Genomic DNA, 26,189 nt, shown 5'->3' with positions numbered 1-26,189 from the left:
GCCAATTCCCTCACCCGCCAACAGGCAGAGAAAAACACTACTTAATTAATTGACTAATGGGCTTAATGGCTCTCTTAATTGTCGGCAGACGCGCTGCTGACTCTCATGGGCTCCCACTGACTGAAACATCGCGTGAGTGCGCGATAATGTCGGGACGCTTGTCCAATGTCATCACGCAATATTTTACGCCTGATCGGGTAGGGTGCGCACCCGCCCGACGAATGTAAAATCCTGCCCATTAGTCTAGGCCTCTGAATTAGTATTCCCTTAACATAATCACTAAGCTACACAACCCTAGAATTAAATGATTTCAGTCACATTGAAGGAAATGTCTTGGCCATAAGTCTTTATTCAGGCCTACATTTTAATTGTATGTATGTTTTTTTTTGCATTGTCAGTCTTTTTGCTCTTCCATGTTTAACAGACTGTCATGTTTCTTTTTATTCTTTCATGGGATTTGGGCATTGGTGGCAAGGCTGGCATTTGTTGTCCATCCCTGATTGCCTTTGATAATGTGGTGGTGGGCCACATTTTTGAATAGCTGGCAGTCTATCTGGCAATAATGTGTTATATTTTCAACTGTATTTAAGAAGATTTCTTATAAATTCATAATTTCAGTGTCAACTCTGTTATGACCAGGTGAGAAGGGGTGAACTGGTTCCCCTCTATTCAACCTCCTTGCTTAGTCACAACAAAGATTTAAGTTTCTTTTTCATAAAGATACGCCTTTTTCAAATCAGAAAATGTGTAACTATTTAAACTGTGAGCAATAAGGAGCCAATCAAACAAGGTTTTCCTGAGTCAAAGAAAGAGCAAATTTATTAACCACTAAACCTGAGAAAAATTATAAAAAGTGACGTCAAGCAGTCAGCTTTCATGCAATCATTCAGGCCCACACACATACAGGTATCAGAAATAAGGGGAATTAGAGTCCACTTAAAGCAAAGGCAAAGAAAAATACAGTTAAGTGTCCTTTGATTGTCCTTGTGCATAGATTTTAAATGCTGTGGCCAATTTAGGTTAGCTGGTTTCTTGGATGTGGTCAGTTGTAGAACATGTTGCAATTATTATAAGATCTTAGTTCGCTGGTAGGTTTCTGGTAGAGCTGGTTTCTCAAACCAGGTGACACATTTTTCCAAAAGGGAAAGGGAGAGGAAGCAGCCCTTAGCCTGTTGCCTTTGCTGAAGACTTTCTTGACACTACTTGTGTCACATGCAATCTCTGTCTAGTGGATGGTATACTTCACTCATTGTGTATTTCCAAGAGGTTTTGGTTGGGTCTGTCTGTGGCAGCCATTGTTTCAATATCCAGCACTTTGCATTTTTAATGCCTCTTCCTCAGACAGTTACATGTTTTGATGGATGTCTGGATTATAGGAACTGTCTCTCCCTTCACACTCCCCTGAGAGTGATTTGTTTGTTTCTCACCTTCACCTTGGAATGTGGCTTTGCATTTTTAAGCAGATTGCTCTGCCTAAGGTCAAATTGCAAAATTTCCAGTCAGTTGAAAAGGGGGATATATAGCCTCGGAAATCCTTTGTGGGTCTTTGCTTAACAGGTTGGTATTTTAATACATACACTGTGCTCTGAGTACGATATAGTTTTGTCTTCACAACTTTGCACATTTCAACTGTGCTGTCAGGGAGATCACGGTTGGGAGGTCACATCCTAAATTCCAGTCAGGAATTACGGACAGTGTTGCCGGAAATCTATAGCAGGTAAGGAAATTAATTTAAAAAGAGAATGAACAGAAAGAAAAACTTTTCTTTGGGATCCTCACTATAAGAGTAATGAATATTCAGTCATGTTTTGATCTCAAAATAAGTTGTATAATTAAATTGCAAAATCTGATAGGTACTCAGAATCTTTGGCATTTTACGTTGACTTGGCTACAAAATGCGATGGGGGTGAAATTGGTTTTCAGCTGTAGTGGTGATTTGTTATTGTCTATATTTTACCTCTAGAATTATTTCACCGTAAATCTGCTTTGTATGTATTAATAAGCAAACTAGTATCGTTTTAAGTAGAATCAATTCATGCTTTTATTTTTTTCATTGCATATAAAAACATTTTATGAAGGTTTCTCAGCATGATATACAGTACTATACCATAGACTGTAAGAGACTAGGAAAACATTGAAAGATTCTTCTTTTGCAACCTCTAGACAACTTGGTGCTCTAAAGACATATTCAAAACAAAATAAATTGTTCAGGAGTCTCTGTAGATAAGATTTTGTCTGTATAATCCCTTTATTACTATTTAATTCAATAAACAAAAAAAATGTCCAATTCCTTTGGGCCAGGGCTGCTGAAATCTACAGTTTACGTGTCAAAAAAGGAGGGTCTGTTTTCTTTTAGGAAAGAATTTCCCCTTTCATCGAACTGTCACTCAGCTAGTACGCTTTAAAATGCAGCAGACAGTAAATTATTGGAGAAAGTTAAGGCACAGCCCCGGGGCCAAAGACCTGCAACCGTTTCACATCGAGTGTCGACTTCCTCAAATTTCTCCTCAGCCAAGCTATAGGTGACATATTACAGAAGACAAATTTACAAGATTAAGTATGTTCAGTCTTTCACCAGGAGTTTCCAATACAGTAACACCACCCATTAGGAATTATGTTATAATAAGAATCAATAATTTACAATAAACATTACAGTATGTACAGTTCAATAAATACATGGTTGTAAACAGAGACATACAAGACTGGATTACAAGTAAGGTCATCTGGTGAGGAAAAAAAAAAGATATGGCAACAAAATTAAATAATGCAGTAAAATAACCTCATTCAATAGGTGCTCTTTAACAGCCAGACCTATTCAAGTTTTACATTTTGTTCCATCTACATACACTCACCATGATATCCATGTTGGGGGAGAAGGGGAGCAGGAGGAGGCAGAGAAAGCTTTATATTGTACAGTAACTTGCAAGCTAAATTGTACTAATTCGGAGACTCTGCACACTGTTATACAGTAGTCTACACAGCTTTGCACAATATGGAAATACTTTACTGGAATCTTAAAGCCATTTAATGCAATGTAACATTTTATGTATTGTTTTTACAAGCAGTGCACAGCTCAAGAGCACGTTTTGGCAAGAAAATGTGAGTGTTCTGAAATTCAGTGCATTTTATCCCCAACTCCTGAGACGGCCTATCAAGGTTGATTATCTGCTTTCAAGGTGTTTCCGATAACTGTCTGCACAGCATATGAATAAAGTGTTTACTTTGAATCCAATGCCTTCTAACATGATCGTAAAAGTAAAGGAAAAGTGAGAAACATGTAGCGTCTAGGCTGTGTGGTATTTGTGTTTTACCCCTAGGGAATAACTGCCTGAAATGGTATCAAAGTGATAAAATGACAAGGTGTAAGATGGTAGAGAACTACTTGTACTCAGCATTACAGAACTGTACAGAGAACTTGCAAGTTACTTGTAATATCTAATAACAAATGAAACTTCAATGTAGTTTTAAATATAACACGTCCATAAATCTGTATTAATAAAAGTAAAATCTAAAAAAGTTCTCTGTATTACATATGATACAAAAAGAGGTCAGTACAGCTTGTAGCTGTACAGTTTTACAGTCAGGTTTCAAGGAAGACTTGAAATTATAAAACATCTCATGATTTCCATAAACGATCGCTCTTCCTACTGGTGACAGATCTTCACTGATTCCAGTCTCATACAATACTGTGTATTTCAAACTTCATTGCTAAAACATTAGCTGAAACCAGTGTCCTTGGCTTAGTCTCATGAATGGATTTCCATACTTTATTCTCATCTGTAAATGAAAAAAGCTCAAACCTCTACAGCTTTGTGAAAACAAAACCCACATTTGGTTTAATATTTTTGTCCCACCAAAAGTAATCCATTCCTATTTCAGATTCATAAATCTGATGGTAGTAATGGTCAACCAGTTTTGAAATTGATTTCTCATGTTTTAATGATGGAGTGGAGCTGAAATTCTGACATGTTATTCCTGAGTACAGAGTCATCTAGATGATTCTAGGCTTTGTCATACACAAAGTACTAGCAGATGAGGGTGAAACTTGGCCTTGGCTGTAGCTACACATGTGCTTGGAAGCTGCTTCCAAGATACCTTTTCCATCAACTTTGTTATGTACCTACAATTTTCTCCTCTTCATCCTCCTCTGCCTCCTGCTCCCTAGAGGTATCTGTTGGACCCTCTTCTTCATCAACTTGCTCATCCAGTGGAATTTCTGTTGATTCAGAGTCCTGGGTACAAAGTGTCTTGGAGTCACTACAGCTGTTGTCATCATCACCCTGGCTACCGCCACTGTCTTTTTCGGTATCTGATTCACCATCTTCCTCTAGTGTTAACTCAAATTGGAACTTGTCCACTTGTCCTGGTCGTCCCTCCCCATCAGCATCAGGGGCAGGTGAAGGGCTCTGTGGAATTGTGCTCTGATACCATTCTCTATTATCCTCCAGTGTATCTAACATGTCCTGTGCATCAGGATGGACTAGGTCAGCCCATGTCTCCCACAAAGGATGAACAATGTAATCGATGAAACCCACCTGTTAGAAAGTAAATGATAGTTAGCCTTGCAGTCACAACTGTAAATGGTTTGCACCACATGATGTTTCTCCATCAACAGTAACCTTCTCCTGTGATCTTCACATTTAGCAAAATATTCTAGCTCCTGAATAATTTTGCCCCAAGCTACAAGTTGTGCAAAGATTCAAGAATGAAATGTGACAGCACCAGTATATGCAGAAACAAATTGCCACATGCAGCAATTGTTTGTTAGATCAGGGCTGTAGATTGTTTCATCATGTTTTAATACTAACTGATGATACTGATGTAAATTTTAGGCTTCAAGAGTGGGAAAGTTAAAGACAGTAGGGGAATCAGGGAAGAAAGCAGGGAGATGAAGACAAGAGGAAATTACTGAAAATCAAGATAGGTACCTTATCGATGGACACAGCAACAGCAAGGGGTGGCCCACTGTGAGCTACCCACCTGGCCCATGCTGTTGACCTGCTTCCCCTGAGATCCACACCCCATGATGCCCCTCTCACCATCACTCAACTATTCCTGCGTACGTGGTGATCCTAGGCCTTGCCTGGGTGTAGTACCAGCAACAATCACTGCCTTACTGGTGACGCCGCCGATCAATGAAGAGCTGCCAGCCTCTAAGTGGCTGGCACTTTTCATGGGTGGGGCTCCAACACCACCACCCCCTGCCCCTGCGGTGCTTGATCTGGGGAAGGCCCACCACTACCCAAAGTGCCTGATAGGCATATCTTGCAGAAAATAAGCAATGTGGGCCCTCGTAGGCTCCTCAGCCAATGAGAAAGACCCTCATCGCCTCCATCAAAGACCACCTAATGAGTTGTCAGAATCTGGGATGTGCTGCCTAATGAGTAGCAGAAGCAGACTCAATAGCAGTTTTCAGATGGAAATTCAATAAATACTTGAGTGGAAAAAATTTGCAGGGCTACAGGGTAAGCGCGGGGGAATTAGGACAAGTTGGACAGCTCTCCCAAAGAGTTGGCACAAAACAATGGGCGGGATTTTCCACAACTGCCTGCCGTCGGGATAGTCCGGTCCCGCCGCAAGTAAATGGATTTCTGGCTAGGGTCCAGCCTGTGACGGGGCTGGAAAATCCTGGCCAATGAGTTGAATGGACTCCTGTACTGTGTCATTCTATGATTCTAAGTTATGAAGGCATATTATTTTCTTCTGAAGATCTTACATAGAAGTAAAAACATTTTGGATAAGAAGTTTAGGATTGAACTAAATTATTCAACCATTTACATTGCTACTTGGTACTCAGGGTTTAAGGTGACTTTGGAGATTACCAGGTGCACCTACTTGTGATTTTTCAACAGAGGCATTGTGCTCATCACACATGGGACTTATTTCCATTCCCCTTTCCCTTTCTCGGTCTCCTTGGCGAAAGAACTCTTCCATGATTCTATCTGTCCATTGTCGGTATAGCTGCAGAGGTTTTGTGGGATTGCTTAAGTCTGCACAGTGCACCATGTTTTGCAGAACCTAGAGTATTAAATAAAATATAGTTTTCAACTCACTTTCAAAACAGAATTGCAGGTAAACATAGCTGATCAATATTGGTCAGTAGTGCATCCATAGGTATATCTACAATGTTCACAAATGTTCAGTTATAACAATTACAATATATAAATAAAACACTTAGTGCGGTATTGTCGCAAATTTGCACGAAGTGTGGTAGTGGGCGTGAAAAAAGTTGTTTTATCCGCCAGCCACAATGGCAGGTTTTTGTGCCATATCGTCCCGTTCCCAGTGTGTTCCGCCTCATTAATTATGCATTCACGGGAAACACTCCTGGTTACTGGTGGGGCAGCCTCTGATTTGCCTGCCCCGCTGTCACCTCAGGCTTTCAGTAATCCAGATGTCATATTTAAAGGGGACCCCTACACAGAGCTAGCACTCTCTAAGGGATCAGAAGCTGCTATAAAGTCATGGCTGCCAAAGGGGGGGAAACATGCTGCCCCCAAATTTAGTGATGCCTCCCTCAGGTGCCTTCTGGGTACAGTGGGGGCCTGCCATGAAGTCCTCTACCCCTGCTCTGGGCGAAGACCAGCAAGCAAGGTCACCAATCCAGTATGGCGGGCAGTGGCAGTGGTGGTCAGTGCCAATGCCTTGCAAAAGACGGCAGCCACTCAGTGCCTCAAGGGGATGAATGATCTCCTCAATTCTGCCAGGGTAAGTCACTCTTCTCATCACTCTCAATTCACACACTCAGAAGCCCATCACACATCCACAGGGATCTCACTCACTGTTAGTTCAAGGGACATCACCACTCACTCTCTCATACACACTTTCACCTGCCCTGCAGATCCTGTCCATGACACCACTCAACACACAAATATGCCAGGCATCCTTCTCATCTGGCCTGGCAGGTGTCTAGCTTACACTTTTTCCATCTTTATTCATGCAGGACAAGCAGGCACACAACAAAAGGGAGGAGTTGCAGACTGGTAGAGGAATGCCCGACATCAAGGTCCTCACAGACTTTGAAAATAGAGTCACCCAGCTGGTCGGTGATGATCTGGACCATTCCTGTGCTGACGATGAGGTCGGTGGTGCTCAACCAAGTGAGGACCGTATCCATCAGACAACTATCCTGTGAGTGAGTTCCCCTGTTCTGCAGTCCCCTGCCATGCACTAGTTATCTCTCCTTGCTTTCGCAGGCACATCTGGGAAGGAGCCGAGGGGTTCCATGAGCCAGGTCCTCAACTCAAGCCCCGAAGACACCTGGGAAGGAGGATCTGATGACATCCAAATTGAAGACTCGTCACAGCCCACACCATCCAGACACACACCTAGGAGGGACCTAGTTCTAGAGTAGCCTCAGGTTCTCAATCTGGTGAGCCCATCACACTGTCTGATCCACAGCAGGGACTTCCAAGGTTTCCAGTGCTCAGATGACTGCTGGAGGCCAGAAATCTGCTGAGTCTGACAGATCTGATAGACGGCGAGCCTCTGGACTCGGTCATACCTCAGTTGCTGGAGCTGCAAAAGCAAGCTCTGAAACATTAGGAAGTGCCCACTGCACTCTTCAGATTGCAAGGCACGATGGAGGAGTCCATCTGCCTTCAGTCTGAGGTGGTAGCGCCAGCATACCAACGAACTGAGGTCACCACTGGTAGGATGGTAGCCACTGTGGAGATCTTGGTCCAGGACATTGGTCCTGCACTGCTGCGCGAGCTGAACTCCATTGCTGACACCATAGTTTGCTTCCAATAGTGTCAATGCAAGAGGGGTGTGGGGCAGCTCAGTCTCACTCCAACTTCCTCTATTCCTCAAGGAGTCAGTCAGGGGCCCCTATGCACCCATAGGGAGGAGGATCAGCAGCTCAACACCCCAGGGCGATCCACCCAGGTGACTCCGGGAATGTTTGGCTGATCCAAATCCCCTCTTCCTGTGACCACTGCAACTCCAGCTCAACAGGCCGAGGAGGGTGTTGCTGCCCACAGCAGGGCACCCAAAGCAGAACGGGACTTTCCAGGCCTCAATCCTCCTGAGGACGTCAGCCAAGGTTATCACAGACAGAGTGTTGCAATCAGCAGACTGCCACCACCTTTGTTGTGGATGTCGGGAGAGCACCAATATGTAGCAGCAGGGTTAGGAAGGTTAAGAGGATGTAACTCTTTCGAGTTAACACGTTTCCATCTGTATTCAGATGAGATTACATTGTTTCATAGTTTGCCATTGTGAGATTTGAACACTTGATCTTGGGGTTACAAACCCAGTACCATAACCACTTGGCTATTTAGTTGCACAGCCCTGGTATGGGTGTTAATCACTTGTACATAATTTTCACTATTGTAAATAAACTCCCAAGATTGTCTCCTTGCCTATGGCTCCTTGTTATGATGAGCAGTTTTCATGTCACTCAGATGTGAAACCTTGGTTCCTGCACTTGATAAAGGCAAGTGTCTCAGTCCAGGACCTCTTCCTTGTGCAGTGTGTAATCTTCAGACAAAAGTGATGGCCTGGCTTCACACTCCCTAGACATATTAATGATGCCTGCACCTCGATGGTGCTTGTCATTGCTGCCATAATGTTGTGGGCAGGCATCACAGAGCTCCATCATTCTCTCTGTGTGCTCGCAGCACCTTTGAGGTGGGGCTGGACCCCTTCTCTTCAGCATCAGTGACCATTGATGGTGTGCTCCTGAAGGGCTCAGGTACTGAAGGCTGACAAAGGATCAGGTGCATTTAAAGTTTCATGGCTGTGTTTCCATGATATGACCCTGGTCACAAAGTGCAAGCGAGCTGCCCTCAGCCAGGCAGGAGTCAGACGTTCACAGAGGCAATGTGAAGATCTGTGGAGTGTCCTTGCTGCATGTCATCATCATCCTCCTGGAATCTAGTGATTATTAGGGCCTCCGCTGCATCTCTATGACATGGACCTGAGCACTGAGGGTATGTGTGCTGCCATCAGCCACACAGGAGTCAAACATTCACAGACGCAAGGTGAGGATGTCAGGACTGTCCTCACTGCATCTCCTCATCATCCTCCATGAATCTTGCTAAGGGGGTCCCCCGAGCACGCCTCTCTCATCTGTCCAGTCCAATGGCCTTATTGCTGGCATCCTCACCTTCAAGTAATTCATCATCATCATCTTCTTGGAAACCCTCTTCATCGGAGGAGATGTGCACCTCTTCCATCTCCTCCTGAGCCAGGTCCTCCTCCAGCCTTTGGTGGAGCAAACTATAGGCATTTTGAAAAGGTGGTCCTGGTGCCTCGACAGGTCAGGTGGAGCACTCAATATAGTTCACCAAGAGTATTGCGCATCATCATCGCTTGCAGCGCCAGGTTGTGGAGTGTGCAGCAAGTGATGATGATGCGCAATACTCTTGGTGAATTATATTGAAGTGCTCCACCTGACCTGTCGAGGCACCAGGACCACCTTTTCAAAATGCCTATAGTTTGCTCCACCAAAGGCTGGAGGAGGACCTGGCTCAGGAGGAGATGGAAGAGGTGCACATCTCCTCCGATGAAGAGGGTTTCCAAGAAGATGATGATGATGAATTACCAAAGGCAGGGTCGCTGCAGTCTGAGGCTACTGCACGGGCATTAACAGCCATGTCCTCTGCGAGCAGCTCTTGTCCCCGAGGATTCAACCCTGCAGCCTCTCTGAACCCGGGATCTGAGACCTGTTAAGGATGTAGGAGTCATGGACGCTCCTTGGGACTCATGCACATGCCTGTAGGATGCATTTGCGATGGATGCACAGCAGCTGAACATTCAGCAAGTGGAAGCCCTTGCGGTTGACCTAGTTAAATGTTTGTTGCCACAGAGATCTAAGCGCCACATGAGAGCAGTCGATGGCACCCTGCACCTGTGGAAATTCTGAGATCTGCGCAAATCCCAATGCTCCTGCTCCCTGACTTTTCTGATCCCAGGCAAAATGCAAGTTCTTTGCCTTCGTGGAGATGCCATCCGTGACCTCCTGGATACACTTGTGCATGGAGGCTTGTGAGATCTCACAAGGGTCACCTATAGAGCCCTGGAAGGAGTCACAGGTGTAAAAATTGTGTGCCGTGGTCACTTTCACAGCAACTGGCAGTGGTTGCCTTCCATGAGGTGCAGCAGTGGCAGATGTGGCCCACAATTGGCGGGTAGAGTGGACGATCGCCATCGTGAAACCGATTTTTGGCCTTCTCACCATGTTGTTCTCCCTTCCGCCCACCCCATCTGCCATGAGGCTCGATGTCAATGGGACCGGACGATTCTGCCCTTAAGAATGTTTTCTCCAACCCTAATTACTTTGCACAAAACATGATAAAGAGGTTGATGCCTTTCATCTGTCTAATGTTTTAATTTTCCTTTTGAACTAAATGAACTATTTCATACCTGTATTCTATCTGAGTAGTTGTCCAAGAGGAGTACTCCAGAGCTCGTCACTTTTTTTGTTTCTACCATTGTTTTCAAGTCAGCCAGTAAGTTCATGTGCTTGGACATGTCTGTAGCCAGAACCTGAAACATAAGGCTTTAGTTTAGAAAAACAGGGCTTGTCAGTGGGACATTGCAAGTCATACAAACCTAATAAAAATTCATTCTAAAATAGAACTATTCCAAGTAGCTCTGTAGGCAGCCTTTCTCAATTTATTTGAGTTAAATTTAGATCAGCGAGAAAAGACTCCAACTTCAAATAAGGGTAAGTAAACTCTGCAATAATTCATTTCCTCAAAAGAGTGATGTTTTCAGTTTTATGGTAAACAATTTTGAGTTTTATTGGTCTACTCACAGAATGAACATTTTGATTTGATGGAAAAATGAGGTGAAAGATGCCTACTCCTTTATCTTTTGGAATAGTTTAGTGCTTTCGCATGACCTTAGAGGTTACTTCCCAACGTCACAGCAAGAGGAAAAAATCCTTGTGGTATTTTATGCGATCTTTGGGTTGAAAATTGCAGTATCATTGTTAAGACATTACTGTTGGTCATCAGCAGCGGCACAATAAAGCCAAGTGCTGATTGGTGTACTTAAAGAGATAAGGGACAGAAAAAAATTGCAGGTTTTATTGCTAATTACAATTAATTATCTGGGGATCAAATAAATTCCATACTACTTAATTATGCAATCAAGGTAAGTTAAGAGTAGGCAATTTTTTCTCACATCTTTTATACCCACATTAAAATTTACTAAACACATAATCCAAAATAATCCAGGATATCAAAAAAAGGAGAGAGACTTCAGTTGAACAGTAAATGTTCGGGCTTCAACTTACAATGTCAATGACCATCTTCCTAAGTGACTGCCTTTGCTTCTTAGTCAAATTCTGGAAGATATCACAGTTCTCTTCCTGTAGCAGTTTAAAACCAACAGCCAAATGATGGTTCTCCAGCACTGATGAGTCATTGTACATCAAGGCAAGTTCTGAGTCTGGAAAGCGTATGTATTAATGGAGGTAAAGAAAAAGGCAAGGAGAGAGAGATATAGAGAGATTGAATGTTAATATCATCAAATATCTGAATTCTATTCACATTTGTCTATGCAATACCAATAATATACGTCAAAAGTTTGAATGATCCTATAATCTTACTAAAATTTTGTTGGCATTTGAGAATGGATAGTATGCCCTCATGCATGGTCAGTACTCACACAACTGGGAGTATTCCAGTAATGTAATACTTAAGGGCCTGATTTTCACTACCGAGATAGGTAGCTTGAGTTGGAAAATTTCCCAACTTGGCTCATTTTAAAGGGCCAATTAGGCTCAATCTTTGCTTCAGGGAGGCAGGGGCAGCATAGAGTCAAGCCTGCCAACCCCGAAAGCACACTGTAGGCGGCCACAGGGGTGGGTAAGTACCAAGGCAGGCTGGTTAGGAGGCCCGCTTGATTCTCTGGGATTTTGTCCCAGTTGTTTTAGAAGCTATTAGGTCTTCTAGCTCCCACCCTCTAATCCCCATTCCCTCTCATGCCCCCATGGACCCTCCATGCCAACTCACGCCCTCCACCCATCCCAATGCTCCCTTATACCGCATGTCACCTTCACATCCACTCACCTAGTATCCACCATGGGCAGACCATAGGAGCCATGTGGAGATGAAAATAAAAATAAACTTCTAACAATCAAATACAGCTCTCACTCAAACACACTTGATACTGAGGAAAACTTCCAGTCATGAAACCTATTCAAAACTTTTAAATCTCATCTAGTGTTATATAGTGTTATAAAAACAAACTTCTATTCAGACCCTACATCAAAGACATATAATCCTTTAATAGTCTCTTTAAACTGTCATACTGTGAACTCAGAAACTACTGCTGAGATGCAGTAGCTTTTGAAACTCAGCCAAGCATACATAATGACATAATAACAGCTCTTGGGATATGTCAACCAAGAACTCTATTAAAATTGCACAAACAGATGGCAATTTTTCTAACCTACACCAGATTGCCTGTCAATCAAAGCAGTCCAGCAGATGGTGTCTTTTTTTTCATCTCTCACCAACAGCTTAAGCCTGTTTTTTATTTAAGTTTAAAGAACAGGGGATTTAGAAAATTTCAGATCATGACCCTTAAAGAGACAACGTCTGCTCTTATAAGGATTTACATCTACTCCATATTTATGACTCCCACACTGCTGGTCAAGACCCTTGGAACAGTGAAAATGGAATTTGTTTGAACTCAGCATTAATTTCAAATGGCCCTCCTGAGTTAGGGTTTTCTGCCTGTGTGATTCATGCCCTGTCTCCTTCCCCTGCCAGCAAGAATATGATCTGTCAGAAATGGGAGTGGGAATTCCACATCCGATGCCCATCTGCTTTTTTTAAAGGTCTGTGGCCTTAATCTGGCCAGAGAAAATCTGGCCCTAAGAATCTACCATTTTCATTTCTATTTTAAAAGAAAATGCTATTCTTTAGTGGGGAGAGAAATCACCGGTGCGTTTCACGTATATACGACTGTACGGTAACAAATTGTTGCAAAGAGCAAAAAGATCTCACACAAGATTTTATCTCATCTGTAGTGATTTCCATTTATCAGGTAGTTAATTGAGCATTGTCATCTCACTGGAGCACAATGATTAAGACCTGCTACCCTACTCGTTATACATGAAAGGCAGAATCTTGAGGAGGTGATAGGGTCTCAGCCGCCAGGTGCAGAGCTGAAAGAGCTCTACCACGCCTTTTTTCGGGAAAGCCCACTACATCTTGTGCCACTCAGACACTTGACAGGCTAGTAGTGGCTCTTTGCTGAGGATCAAGAACTCTGGGGCCGGATGTCCCATCCGCCAATAGCTACCAGCCAATCAGAGGCTGGCACCTCTTCTGAACTCTGCAGCACCACAATGGAGATGGTGGCTTCTGCCAGTACGACATCTACCCGAGGTTTAGGATCGAAGAAGGACCCAGGCATATGTGAGTGATAACTGGAAGGAGATTGTAGGGAAGGAAGGTCAGCAGCAAAGGCAGATGGTGGGTGGTTCACAGATGGCACCCCTCTTCCCGATCCTGGGTCTCTCAATCAGGCACAAAGTGCCTTTAAATGAGGACCCCCCTCCCTTGGAGCCAGCAAGCAAACACGCCAGGGTTTGTTTGTCATGCTCCCCGCATGGCAAGGCACCCACCTACCGCTGGGTTACCAGCAGTGGTAGTGGGATGAGCACGTAAGTGGGCATTAATTGCCCACTTAAGGACCTCAATTGGCGGTGGGGAGGGAAGGCTGTCCACGGGCTTTCCAACGTTCAGCTTAATTGCGGTGGAGGTAGGAAGTTGGCTGGGTCACCACCTGCAACTGTCCTACCCAATTAAATGCTCTTCCGCCACCAAACACGGGGGAGGACACAAGATCCTGTCCAATCTGTACTGTCAGAATCCTAATCAGAGATGACACTAAACTTGGGGGCAGTACTAACTATACCAGTAGTCTGGAGTGGTGTGAAAAAAAATATTATTTTAAATTCCATGTATATAGAGAACATTATGGTAACATATCATAGATAAAAAAAATCACACTCACTGTTCTGGATTTTGTGAATATGAATAAATCCCTGTGCCATCTGCCTACTTAGCACCATAGCATTCAAGTGTACTTGTTATCCTTGTGATCTCTTCACTCTTACCACTATGCTAATCTGTTCTTTTTTTAATATTAGTACATAAATGAGTCACCAGCAAACTTTTTTACCCCAGGTCAACCACCGGATCAGCACATACTCAGATTTTAACAATGCCAAAGAATCGGCACCCTCAAAAAATATTCCACAAGAATAAGCTCTCAGAATCCTCCAGAATTCAATTAAAACCTTTTTTTTACTTTGCTTTTGCAACATGTCAGCACAGCTGTGCTTATTTGGCTTTTTTTTTTACTGTCTGAATTTCCTGTTCAACTTTTAGACTGTAGAAAGAAGGTTAAAATGTTTAAAACCTACTGTACATGGTGGATCTGAAATTTTTTAAAAATAATTGTTAAAACATTGGGCAGAATCTTACCGCCTTTGAAGCTTTTCTGAGGTCAGGACCACCTTCATCATGACCCCACTCATCATTCCTGTCTGCCTGCCTGCATTATCTTACCAATCAAGGACAATGGGTATAACAGCTCCGGCTTGCACAATCGGAGGGTCCATAGTAATGACCTGCAGACAGGCCCTCCCCTCAAGATGGAAGTGCCCTTGGAAGGTATATGAGATGTTTAAAATTATTTGCAGCCACAGCTGCCGGGCCTTCATTGTGGAGGCGGATAATTTAAATAAAGGAGGGCTCATTGGAACCCCAGCCAGTCACCTCCAGGGACCTAGCAGGCTTCACCTCAACATGCGGCCCCAAGTAGCTGGTTACTTGACACTAATTGGCTAACTACCACTGCTGGATGGTAGCCACTCTTGTTGCTCACCCACTTCTGGCAAGATTGTCCAGAATTGGGAACACAGCGGGTGGCCAGCCCAATGGCATATCCTGCAAAGTCTGCAGCGTCTCTGCATGGTTGGTAATATCCTGCCCATGTGTTCAGTAGTAAATTTAAATTAGGGGGAATTTTTATTTTTAATCTCTGTTGAAATGTTAGTCACCTTACTAACTGCTCATGGGGTTGTGATGTGTACAATGTCCTGGAGCTCAAGAAGTCATTTCTAGACGTGGCAGCATACAAGCAGACATCTGCCAACATCATGGGATCACTTCACACTTCATGTCATTTTTAGTACATAATTTTTTCCATGCCATTATCTATGCTTGGGCTCAATATTGGTGATATTTTTCTTCTCCCCCTTCTCTCCATTTCTAGGCCAGAGTTTAAGCAAGGAAACGACCCTTAGCGAATGCTCCTCCCCTTTCACGTGACAACTTGCTGCTACGTCTGGTACTTCCTCCAGCTCCCCGCAATTCCTCCAACTGATGATACAGTGCAATGGAAGATGGCATTAGAATCTAACTAGAAGGATGTTTCAAGATGATCAAACAGCCTTCATCATCCATAATTATCCTTTGATCTGTCTGCTCCCCATCTTTATGAGGGAGCGGGATGATCTACTCTCATTTCCTGACAATTTTACTGTGTAATAGCCCACTACAAGGCACAAGATGCCTCTCAATAATGATTCTTGTCTTAAGTTCCCCACCCTATCTGCAAGGAAGCACCTGCTGTCTGTTTGGTGCTCTCATGGTCACCAAGTTCAGGCTGGGAATCCAGATTTACTTTTAGCTCACTCTCAAACAGAAATAATTTTGACAGATAAAAGTATTCAAAAGAAATCTAACTCTAACAAAGCCATATAGCGCCAGAGCCTGACACACTGAATGCTGACAATAGACAGTTAAATGGTAACAGTACACTCACTTGTATTAATAAGAAATTGGTTTGAGACCCCAGGGTGATCTACATCATGAATAGCGCTCGCAAATATTGCAGTAAGAATCTCCAGATCCGTGAAGACAGCCTATGGAAATAAAATGTGCAAATCTGACACATTAGGAAGATTGAAAACAAGTCACAATGCTTTCAGCAGTTTTTTGGTATTTAACATTATCTCTTATGTTCTCAACTCTTTGATCACCGCAGTAATGTTTCCATATTAAAAATACTTCTTCTCAATTTATTCCAACTTAGAGTGATCTCATGCATTTTTAAAATGAGTTTCTAGATTGACATGTATATATATATATTGTATGCATGCATCTACCTGAGCCTGAGTGGCTAAGTTGATAGTGACCTTAACTCTGGAAGGCGCTGTGTTCAAGTCCTACTCCCGGCCTTATTGTGCAAGGACAGGAATGATCACCTGGATCAAATTTTTTCTATGTGTCATGGGTTGATGTTTTGCATCAAGTTCAGTTGCATGATCCCTACCGCTGGCTAGCATACTAAGAAGAGGGAGCCGCATGCTTAAGTGTCACTTGCTCTGAACAACCTCTGCATCACCAAGACTCCTTGAGTGCCTGCACTTGATAACACATAACAACTAGGCACCCTATGGCCCTAGGTTGAAATGCAAAGGACCTTGGAGCCAACCTTGGTCCCCAGAGATACGGTATGCAGGCCCACCAGCGTGTGGACATGCTCTGATGTGTCCTAGCTATGGGTCAAATAGTTCACATTGTCTGGTGAGTCTGGGTCAGGAGAGTCGGAGGCACTGGAGAGGAGTCCTATAGGCAGCTGGTGATCTCTTTAACCAAGTACCTTCCAGCAACTCTTGCAATCGGATGACATACGGGCTCCTACTCTTCCTGAGGATTCAGTCAATAAGGCTGAGAGGAGATGCAGATGCTGGGCAACTCTGTGTCCATATATTGTCCTGGTTATGCAGCCAAAACAAATTTGGCTTGTTCTGTCATCAAAAGAAGTACAGCAGATGATCTCATCTGACCTCACCAAATTCTGAGGCTGCATTCGCATCAACTCTCACATATGGAAGATGCCAATCAATGCATGTATCTATTTATCTATATGTGACATGAGAAAAAACTTTTTCACACAACGAGTGGTTTGGGTCCGGAATGCATTGCCTGGAAATGTGGTGGAGGCAGGTTCAATTGAGGCATTCAAGAGGGCATTAAATGATTATTTGAATAGAAACAACGTGCAGGGGTACAGGGAAAATGCAGGGCAATGGCACTAGGTCATAATGGTCATTTGGAGAGCCAGTGCAGGCACGATGGGCTGAATGGTTTCCTTCTGTGCTGTTAAAATTCTGTGTTTCTGTGATTCTACAGAATATACTAGTGATACTTTGCACACAGAGTTAAGGGCAAGTGTAGTTCTCAGTTGAAGCTGGGTTAGAGCCTAAGGTTAATTGGACCTTGTGCACAGTCATAATTTGTTCTCCATTTCAAAACTGCATATTGTGACCTTTACTTAAATTTCCATTATATCTGAAGCCATGGGAAGAAAATCAGGCACAAAAAAACAGGGAACTATTCTGATATAATTTGCTTTACAAAAGTGTCCAATGATAAAATTACCCCCAATGAGCCTATAATTCACCTATAATTCAGAGAGTGTCTGTCTTCAACATAAGAATAAATTGACAAAGCAAAATAAACCCTCTGGTTGGTGAAAAAAAGGAGTAAACTGAATTATCACGTATGACATTGAATTCTTCGCAAAATCCTCTGCTTACAGAATGCTGGTTTATCTAGAAAAATAAAATGTTTAAAGAGAGCACTGCTTACCTCTAATGCAGGTGTTGATAGTAGAACATGAGTGGACTGAGCAACATCTGCTGCATGAATGTTATTGTGAAAAGCCACATCTGCATGATAATGGTCTTCCAGAGTCATCAAATAAGTAATTAAAGTATCTGCTGGAATCTTGAAGGTTTTTAATAATTCCCGCTCCTAAAAGTAGTGGAAATGCACTCAGATTAGGCCACAGAAAATAAATAAAATCTATAATGGAGAATTAGTTGGCTCTCTTTGCTTGTGTATTGTCTCTTACCCCCTTTCGTGCCCTTTAGTGTTAGGCCTTTTGGATCATGCATTATCCCCTGCCAATTAGATGGACAAAAGCCTACACCTAGGCTCCTGCCAATGTAGCTCAATCACTAGCTCGGAAGAAATGCAATGCGGCCCAGTAGGTCAGTCACTCTTACACCCCAAATCTCAAGCATACGCGCCTAGCAGTCAGTTTGCAAGAAATTAGAACGGTGCAATGCTTCTTGGATGCCATTGGCTAGAGCACCAGCCAGGTGTGCAACCAGCCCACCAAAATGTGCCTTTCTCATTAGAAAAATGCAACCATGTTTGCTTTTCTAATGCATTTTTCTAAATATGAACATGAATTTAACAGGTTTTAAAGAAGTCCTTGTTTTATCTTCTGACTGATCACAGGTATAGGAAGTTTTCTAGGATTCACAGTGCAATAAACTATCTCTGCAGCATAAAAACATATTTTCAAGTAACAAAGAATCAGTAAACCATGATTACATATAGAACAATTCCCAAATGTGTCTGCAAGCATTACTTTGTAACGTTAAGCTCCAATTCTATTACAATTCCAGAATTAACAAAAAAAACACCCTATTGATTCCAATGTAATCCTCAGTAAATTGTGGCATCTAATATGAAATTTCACAGGTGTGTTTAAGATTGTTAGCTACCAGAGATTAGATAAGGATAATAGATATATAAGGGTAACAAAGACTAGATAAGAAGCAGGCTCCCAGGTCCTAAATTCAACAAATCACATACAGCTTTTATGTTATTCCAGCGAGGTCAAATGAATAGAATTTTACATGTTTACTAAAAGTTTTCAGTGTTATATCCATTGCTTGGATATTGTAGCTATTGATGGATAATTGCCTGTACTGCATTGAATAATTGAAAATAAATAGGCCAAGCTGAAGGACAAAACTGTACACTGGTGCTTTCATTTGTTACCCTCAATACACTGTTTAGGTACAGGCTGTTATTTAATTAGTCTCAACTACCTTTTGAGGCACAAACTCATTTTTCAGATCTTTTGAAGCTTTCAAAGGGCTTAGGCACGGGCAGTGAACTTTCCAATGGTGCTGATCTGGTGAAGGCAGTGGTTAGCACATATTGTGTGCTATAATGTCAGGGCATTCTTGGCCAGTTCTGATCATTCTCAACTGTGCTTGAAAAATGCAGAGTGCAACTCATCGATGACTGTAATTTTAAACACTGGAATTTAATTGCAGCTTGGGTAAAGAATTCCCCAACAGGTTCAAACACTTTCTTCAATTCTAGCAACTGACTGTGTCTTTGACATTGGAAAAGCAATTTATAGAGCGTAGCTAGTTCTTTACTATACACAACAGTGTTGAAGAGCACTCGCGAGGCTACTATCACCAAAAGAAACATCTTCAAATGTTCAGACATGAATGCACTCCAAACTCACCTGAAAAATTGTGTACATGACAACTGTTAAAGGTCTGTTTCCAGAATATTCAGCAACTTTAAAGACATTAAGGCCCCATTTGTTAATTTCTTCTAATTCCTATTAATTGAACAAACATAATACATGAAGCATAGCAATGGGAACAGAAGTTTAATGAAATGCATCATCTTTAAATTTTACACTAATATGGTGTGTCCACTAAGAGATTGAAAATTACTTTTATTCATATTATTAGCAAAGATATCATGTTAATTAAAAGTATAACCATTTTTAGCATTTTGACTGCACCATCAGTAAAGATGCGTTTTTACTTTTTTCTTTTGGGATCTCAAGAACATATTTATCTGGCTCAAGAGATTGAAAATATATTGTAAACTAATTGGTCAGATGTTTTGCCAAATTGATAAAAGATTGGTATTGCAATGTCAAATATTCCCCTTCATTTATCAGATCAGTAGAAGCAGAGAGGATTTAATTGCTGAAAATAAACATGAAATCCAGGGTCTGAAGTAAACATACCTTTGCCAAGAGGTCTTCCTGGTCAGTTTTGACTCCAAACCTTGTACTGCTGGAATTCGTTAAGCTCGAGCTATGCATGAGTTTCTTCACCCCACTGATTTGTGACATTGGCCTCTTTTTCTTTTCTTCTTTCTGTGCTTGTGATGGCATTTCAACCTCATGCTGTTTGTCTGGTTAGAAAAAATTGTTGCAAATTAAATCTCTGGTACCAGCTGAGTTCTTGTATACTGTAGTCCAATGGCCCTATCAAGAACACAAAAATGCAGAATTTTTGTGGGGCTTCTCCAAAATGTGTGCCATAACATCAGTGGAAGATCAGCAAAAACACAAGGGAAAAGGTGTAAATGGCCATTTATACCTTTCTTCAGGGCTTCAGCTGATCTTCCACAAAGTACCAGCGGACTATCAGGAGAACTTCCAAAGAAATTTCAAGCGAAGAACACAGGAAAGCGGCCAACATTATAAACAAAAACAGAATTACCTGGAAAAACTCAGCAGGTCTGGCAGCATCGGCAGAGAAGAAAAGAGTTGACGTTTCGAGTCCTCATTATAAGCTCAACTAACTCTGTCATTTAGGTCCATGTGCAAGATATACCTGACAACAATACATGACCCTTTAATCCCTTGAAACAAACACGTATTGGTAGGTACTGTACTGATGAAAAGTCTCGGGGGGAAAATTCAGCCCATATCTTTAACAAAAATTTTCTCTCTTTTCAGGTACTATGTATTTTCCATATTTCCTGTTTGCTTATCTGATTTTCAGTATTTGAAATGTTCTTTCCCTAGAATGACTCTGGAGTGGGCAGATAGCAATGTCTGCTATTTGAATGCAGGCATTAGTCCATGTAAAGCACACAAGTTAGTATCAGTGTTAAAATGGTAGGTAGAAACATGTCATTCAAATGTGTTGAGCATTTGACACTATTCTTGTTCTAACAATAAAACTCCTTTCATAGTACCAATTTTATTAGTAATATAAACATATTGCTTGATATCTGCTAAATAGATATCAGTTTTCACCTCACTTCTTGAATGCTCTATTCAAAAAATGCAAATGCATGCTATCTTTCTTACATATCAAAAAGTAGTATACATCAAAGCACCCAGAGTAGCTGGTTTTAATCCAATTAAGACACACCCACATGCTAAACCTCTCTTTTAAAAGAAAAATATTTTAAATATGATATACATTAATAGCTTCATAACACTGAGTATCTTTTTCAAATATTAATATTCTATGAACAACCTCTCACTTCATTCCCAGAACTATGATGCAAAGGAAAGTACTCTCAGTTATCATTACAAGGATGTGCAGAGTGTTTCAAGGTATTAAACGATACAAAGGCACTTGTATCTGTAATTTTTGCACAATAAGAACAACAAACGTACACAATTATTTACTGATACACATTAAAAATCGTCTCTGGGGTTTTTCTTGAAATGTAGTGAAGCTTATCAGAAAATAGAGAAAATGCAAATCAGGCAACCATGCAAAATATATCTCAAAAAGTCAGAGTCCCAGACTGTGGTCCAGAAATAGTTGAAATGGACTTGCCAGTGGAGCAATCTGATAGCTGAAGCACTGACTTGTGTGCAACAGGGTGATGCTTACTGCATCTGTCATATGCTTAAAGTCTAACCATGTCAAAGAGATGAAGAGTAAGCCTGGCTGTCAGGTGATCTGAGGTGTAAGAGGATGTCTGCCTGTGTTTTCTTAAGATGTCTTGGAATTCCATGGGATCTCCTGCAGGATGTGGGAATCAGCAAATCTTGACTCTTTTTATTAACCCTTTCCATGTTTTAAGTTAGTCACTTCCATGCAGGGAACATTTGTTTTAATAACTAAAGTGTAACATGTCAAATTCCCTTATAAAATTTGCTCATTGTTCATGGAGCTTTAGAACCATATTAAACTTTAGCTTCATATAATTTACCAATCAAAATTCAACATTTAGGGGTTGATGGTGGCGGAGCGGCAATGACACTAGACTAGAAACCTAGAGGCCTAGGCTCTGGAAACATGGGTTCAAATGGCAGTGGGTGGAGTTTAAATTCAATGGGGAGAATTTTCCCATTAAGGCCTGCCCAGCATGACACACACCCAGAAGCGCTGAGCGCTCCATGTGCAAGTTGGGGGAGGAGGGAGAGTCAGGGCCTGCGCTCTTTCGAGCATGTGCACGAAAGAATGCAGGGACCTCTCTGAGGTACGGAGCTGCCTCAGGGAGATTAGTTTGGGTATGAAAAATTCAAATAAAGGAAAAAGAATTATTCAGACATGTCCCCTCATGTGACAGCGAGGGATCATTCTAACTTTTGGCGATGGTGTAACATGGGTATGTCTTTCCATGCTTGCACAGGTCTGTAATTTGATGCTTAGCTGACACAAAATTGCATATTCATTTTTTACAAAAACATTGGTAAGATTAACTTTCTTCTTTACTACAAATGAAATGCTTCATTGAAGACAATATAGTTATTGCCTATGTGCACCTATATGCCATTGATTTTAACAGAATATGTTATTTTAATAATTGACGTTGTATCTTGTGTGAACTTGAAATCCTCATTGTTTCATCCTCGTGGTACTGAAGTATAAATGTTTCTGTTCTAATAGCCCACACTTGAAATACAGATTCACTTTTCTGTTAACATTTGAGAATAAATAATGGGGTTAAGAAATGGTGGTTCTGCCTACTTCCTTCTGATAGCTATATACATATTTTAAAAAGATATAATTTTCTTTCTCCAAGGGTATAGTGGTCAAACTGAAACTGTTCATGTTGGGGTAACTCATCATTTTAATTGCAAGGCACCACACACCACTCTTTGCCCTTACACCTGCATTTAACAAACACACATAATGATTAGTTTCCTGGATTGTGCGGATCTGCATCAGAAGAAGTCAGATCTTGAAGACTTTCTTAAGTGTTTTGTGTTATTTTGGTAATAATCTGAGGCACTCACATCAAGCAGAAAGTTATTGCTTGGTCAGGTCAAACATGGAGAAAAGTTTTGCAAGTTTTAATGGAAACAAAATAAAAATGTTCCAGTCATTTGAACTTTAACTACCCTTAATATTTGCTTGAATTAATCTGTATTTAGAAACCAACAATCCTATCATCCATTTCAAAAGGAACAATTTTGTTCCAAAATGTGGAATTTTTTTTAACAATATAAATACTAACTGTTCAGAAATGTTCCGTAGGAGTGAAATTCCCTGTGAAAATAATGGATCACTTTTCTTAGGGGAGCTCCTTCAATGAATTTTTTTGTGACAATCAGTCAGCCATGGGTCATCTCATTGCAGCTCAGGGTATTGGCTGTGCTTAATGTTGACATGTGCAGCCTTTTCAATCCTTCATCTTAAAATAAGGGAATGCTAGTCGTCTTGTGCTACGTGCACAGACTATAAATGAGTCATATTTTGTTGACTTTTAAAAACTGACTTCAATTTTAAAAATGCAATAGTTGTAAATAATTTTGTTATAAATATAAAATTAGGAATTTATCAATTATTTGTAGAATGCATTTTAATTGACCACTGAATTAAATTCTCTGCTCCTTTTTAGTCATATATTGCCCATTTTCTATTTTATGCCAAATTTGTGAGCCTGTTTTGGTTACATTGACGAGGTAACATAAAAATTGTGTAAGTGCAGAGACATAAGCCTGGATTTTCGGCCACAAGTCGGGTGCATAGAGTTGGGAGAATTCCCAGTTCTGCAAAACCATCTTTTAAATATGACTGGTGGATTTTCGTTCCTGAGGGGCAAGCTATATTGGAAGTCAGGGCAGCCACCCTGAAAGTACCAAAGACGATGCTGCTTGTAGAGGCAGGCTGGGTTGAAGGGTCTCAGGCACTGTGTCCAAAACTTGTTTTAGAAAGAATAAAACATGAAACATCCCTCCAGCCTTCACCCCTCAAACAGTTCCCATGCCATATCAATGCCACCTCATATCCACCCCCTGTAACCATTCATACCCTTCGTGCCAACCTACCCCACCCCCATGGCCCCTCATACCCTCCATGCTAACCTATACACCTGTACCACCCCCATAGCTCTTTATAGCCCCTAAGCCAACTTAATGCCAACTCATGACAATCCATGTCCCCCACACACAACACTTTGTTCTTACACCTACCATGCCAATTCACCAAGTATCCACCAAGGGCAGACCTCAGGACCCATGCAGAGATGAGATAAAATAAAGGGCGGGATTTTTCAGTCCCGTTGTGGTGGGACCCACCGCGGGAGATTCAGTGGCTGAGCCAAAAGGTCACTAACTTTTGGTGAGACTGGACAACCCCGGCGGGGGCAGAGCCAGAAAATCCTGCCCAAAATCTTATAGGCCAGGATTTACCAGTCGGCGAGCAGGGGATGGGGCCCACTCGCCGACACGTAAAATGACGCGGGATGACGTTGGGCGGAACTCCTGATGTCACCACACCCCATTTAAATTTTCAGGTAGGCGGGGGCTCAGCAGAATCAGCTGTGCACCATCTGAACTGTCAATGGCCGATTGAGGCCATTGATAGACTCACTAAAGTAATTATTGGACGTGCCCGTCCAACCTTAAGGTTGGTGGGCAGGACGGGAGCCCTGGCGGGCAATAGAAAAAATATGAAACCTCATCCACAGGTAGGATGAGGTTTCATGTAGGTTTTTAAAAATTTAATAGAAGTGTCTTTGAAAGTGATGGACATGTCCCAACTCATGTGACAGTGTGACATGAGGGACATGTCAGGGAATTTTTTTTTCTATTTTTAAGATTTACTATTGTGGAGCTGATCTCCCTGAGGCAGCACTTCGTCTCAGGGAGATGACTGTGCTCTTTTGTGTGCATGCGTGAAAGAGTGAGTGCACTCTCCGCTGAGGGAATTCCACCCGCCCAGACAAGGAGCGCATAGCGCTTCCTGGAGGACATCATGCTTTGCGGGCCTTAATTGGCCTGCCCACATAAAATGGCGGTGTGCCCCCAATTGGGGGCGCCAATCGGAGGGGTGCCTCCACTCGCCCACTCCTAAACATCCCCCCCAACGGGGGGAAAATTCTGCCGATAAAATAAACCTCTAAGTGTCTATTAAAGACTTCAATATATTGGAAAATAAACACTCATTCATAAAATAACAATTTACTACACTTTCATTCCTTCAACTACATAAAGCCTTGTAACAACAAACATTTCATTCAAGTGCACATTGCCTTATAAAAACACCCATTAGAATTCATAGCCCCACTTCAAAGATTCTATAACCATGTGTAGCAGTTAATGCAGCAGTAATCCAGTAATGGTGAAAGTGAAAGTTGCTGTAGTCCCGGAGGACATAGGCTACCCTGTCATTAGAGAATGATGACTGGTGATGATTTTACCCTGAGAGTCACCACACCACAGGTGAGGAGTGAGATTTAGAAGGTGGGGCCTTCATGGATGACCTCAGCCTGTACAGGAATTGAGCCCATGCTGTAGGCGTCACTTTGCATCACAAACCAGCCAACTGAGCTAACTGACCTCCATAAGGCTCATGTTAACAGACAGAGTGAAATAGCAAGTAATGATCTTTTAACACTCCAAGTATTTTTTTCAAACATTTAAAGGGCAGGATTTTTAAATGCCTTGACAGCTTGACTGCTCCCTTTGACAGGTGCTTTTGACAGTTCCTCTTGACACTTTTGACAGTTCTTCTTGATGCTTTTGACAGTTTTGCCAGTTGAGTTGGACAGGTTTGGTGACAATTCCAATCAGCTTGACAATTATTCAGCTTATGCACTTTTTATGCACATTTATGCCTAATTTTAACAATTCCAAAGGGCACCTTACCTCCCCAAAGGTGTCCTGAGACCATGTCCAAAGGGGTGCCTTACCTCTTTAAAAGGCTATGCAAATGAATCCACAAAGTTCAGACCTGCTCTTACCAGGTGTACTTTGCACACTCCAGGTTTTACACTCATGGAACACAATAATCTTACTTCAGTGGAGGTAGCTGGTGATATAAATGGCCAGCCACCTCCATGAACTGAGCATGCATTAAATGTGAAATGCCACCATTCCCATGGTCAGTGACAGGGCTTAGCATTTTCGGGCACTTTAGCCATTTTCACCATTATGGAGAGACCCTCTGTCATGGTGAAGATCCAGGCCATATTATATCTCTGAAATAAAACTGCCACTCTGTGGATCAATAAAATTTTCAATCAACCTGATTCATTTACCCGGCACCCAAACAAATTTACCCTTCACCAAACCTCCTGACCTCATAATTTCAATGCCCCAATGGTTTTAGGTCATTTCTTGTATGCAGACCAGTTTTCTGAAGATCAGCAAAAAAAAGAGCAATCAGTTAGGAGAAT

General features: G+C 41.9%; 1 protein-coding gene across 6 annotated transcripts in view; it reads right to left on the bottom strand.

The window, feature by feature from the left end:
* Positions 1 to 2,016: 2,016 nt before the first annotated feature.
* The window catches only part of pde4d (phosphodiesterase 4D, cAMP-specific), a 1,628,454-nt gene continuing 1,604,281 nt past the window's right edge, over positions 2,017 to 26,189 (bottom strand). For all 6 annotated transcript variants that reach the window (XM_041186415.1, XM_041186370.1, XM_041186378.1 and 3 more), the window contains 8 exons: positions 19,837 to 20,006; positions 19,318 to 19,416; positions 17,631 to 17,795; positions 15,799 to 15,898; positions 11,246 to 11,400; positions 10,369 to 10,491; positions 5,836 to 6,018; positions 2,017 to 4,535 (listed from right to left, as the gene is read on the bottom strand). In XM_041186415.1, the coding sequence (XP_041042349.1) occupies positions 4,113 to 4,535; positions 5,836 to 6,018; positions 10,369 to 10,491; positions 11,246 to 11,400; positions 15,799 to 15,898; positions 17,631 to 17,795; positions 19,318 to 19,416; positions 19,837 to 20,006 (1,418 nt within the window). In that variant the 3' untranslated portion in view covers positions 2,017 to 4,112. The remainder of the gene's footprint in view (positions 4,536 to 5,835; positions 6,019 to 10,368; positions 10,492 to 11,245; positions 11,401 to 15,798; positions 15,899 to 17,630; positions 17,796 to 19,317; positions 19,417 to 19,836; positions 20,007 to 26,189) is intronic.

This window comes from Carcharodon carcharias, chromosome 1 (genome assembly GCF_017639515.1).
Source record: "Carcharodon carcharias isolate sCarCar2 chromosome 1, sCarCar2.pri, whole genome shotgun sequence".
NCBI lineage: Eukaryota > Metazoa > Chordata > Chondrichthyes > Lamniformes > Lamnidae > Carcharodon > Carcharodon carcharias.
The sequence above is the reverse complement of the archived record's forward strand: the minus strand, read 5'-3'. Positions and strand labels throughout refer to the sequence as shown.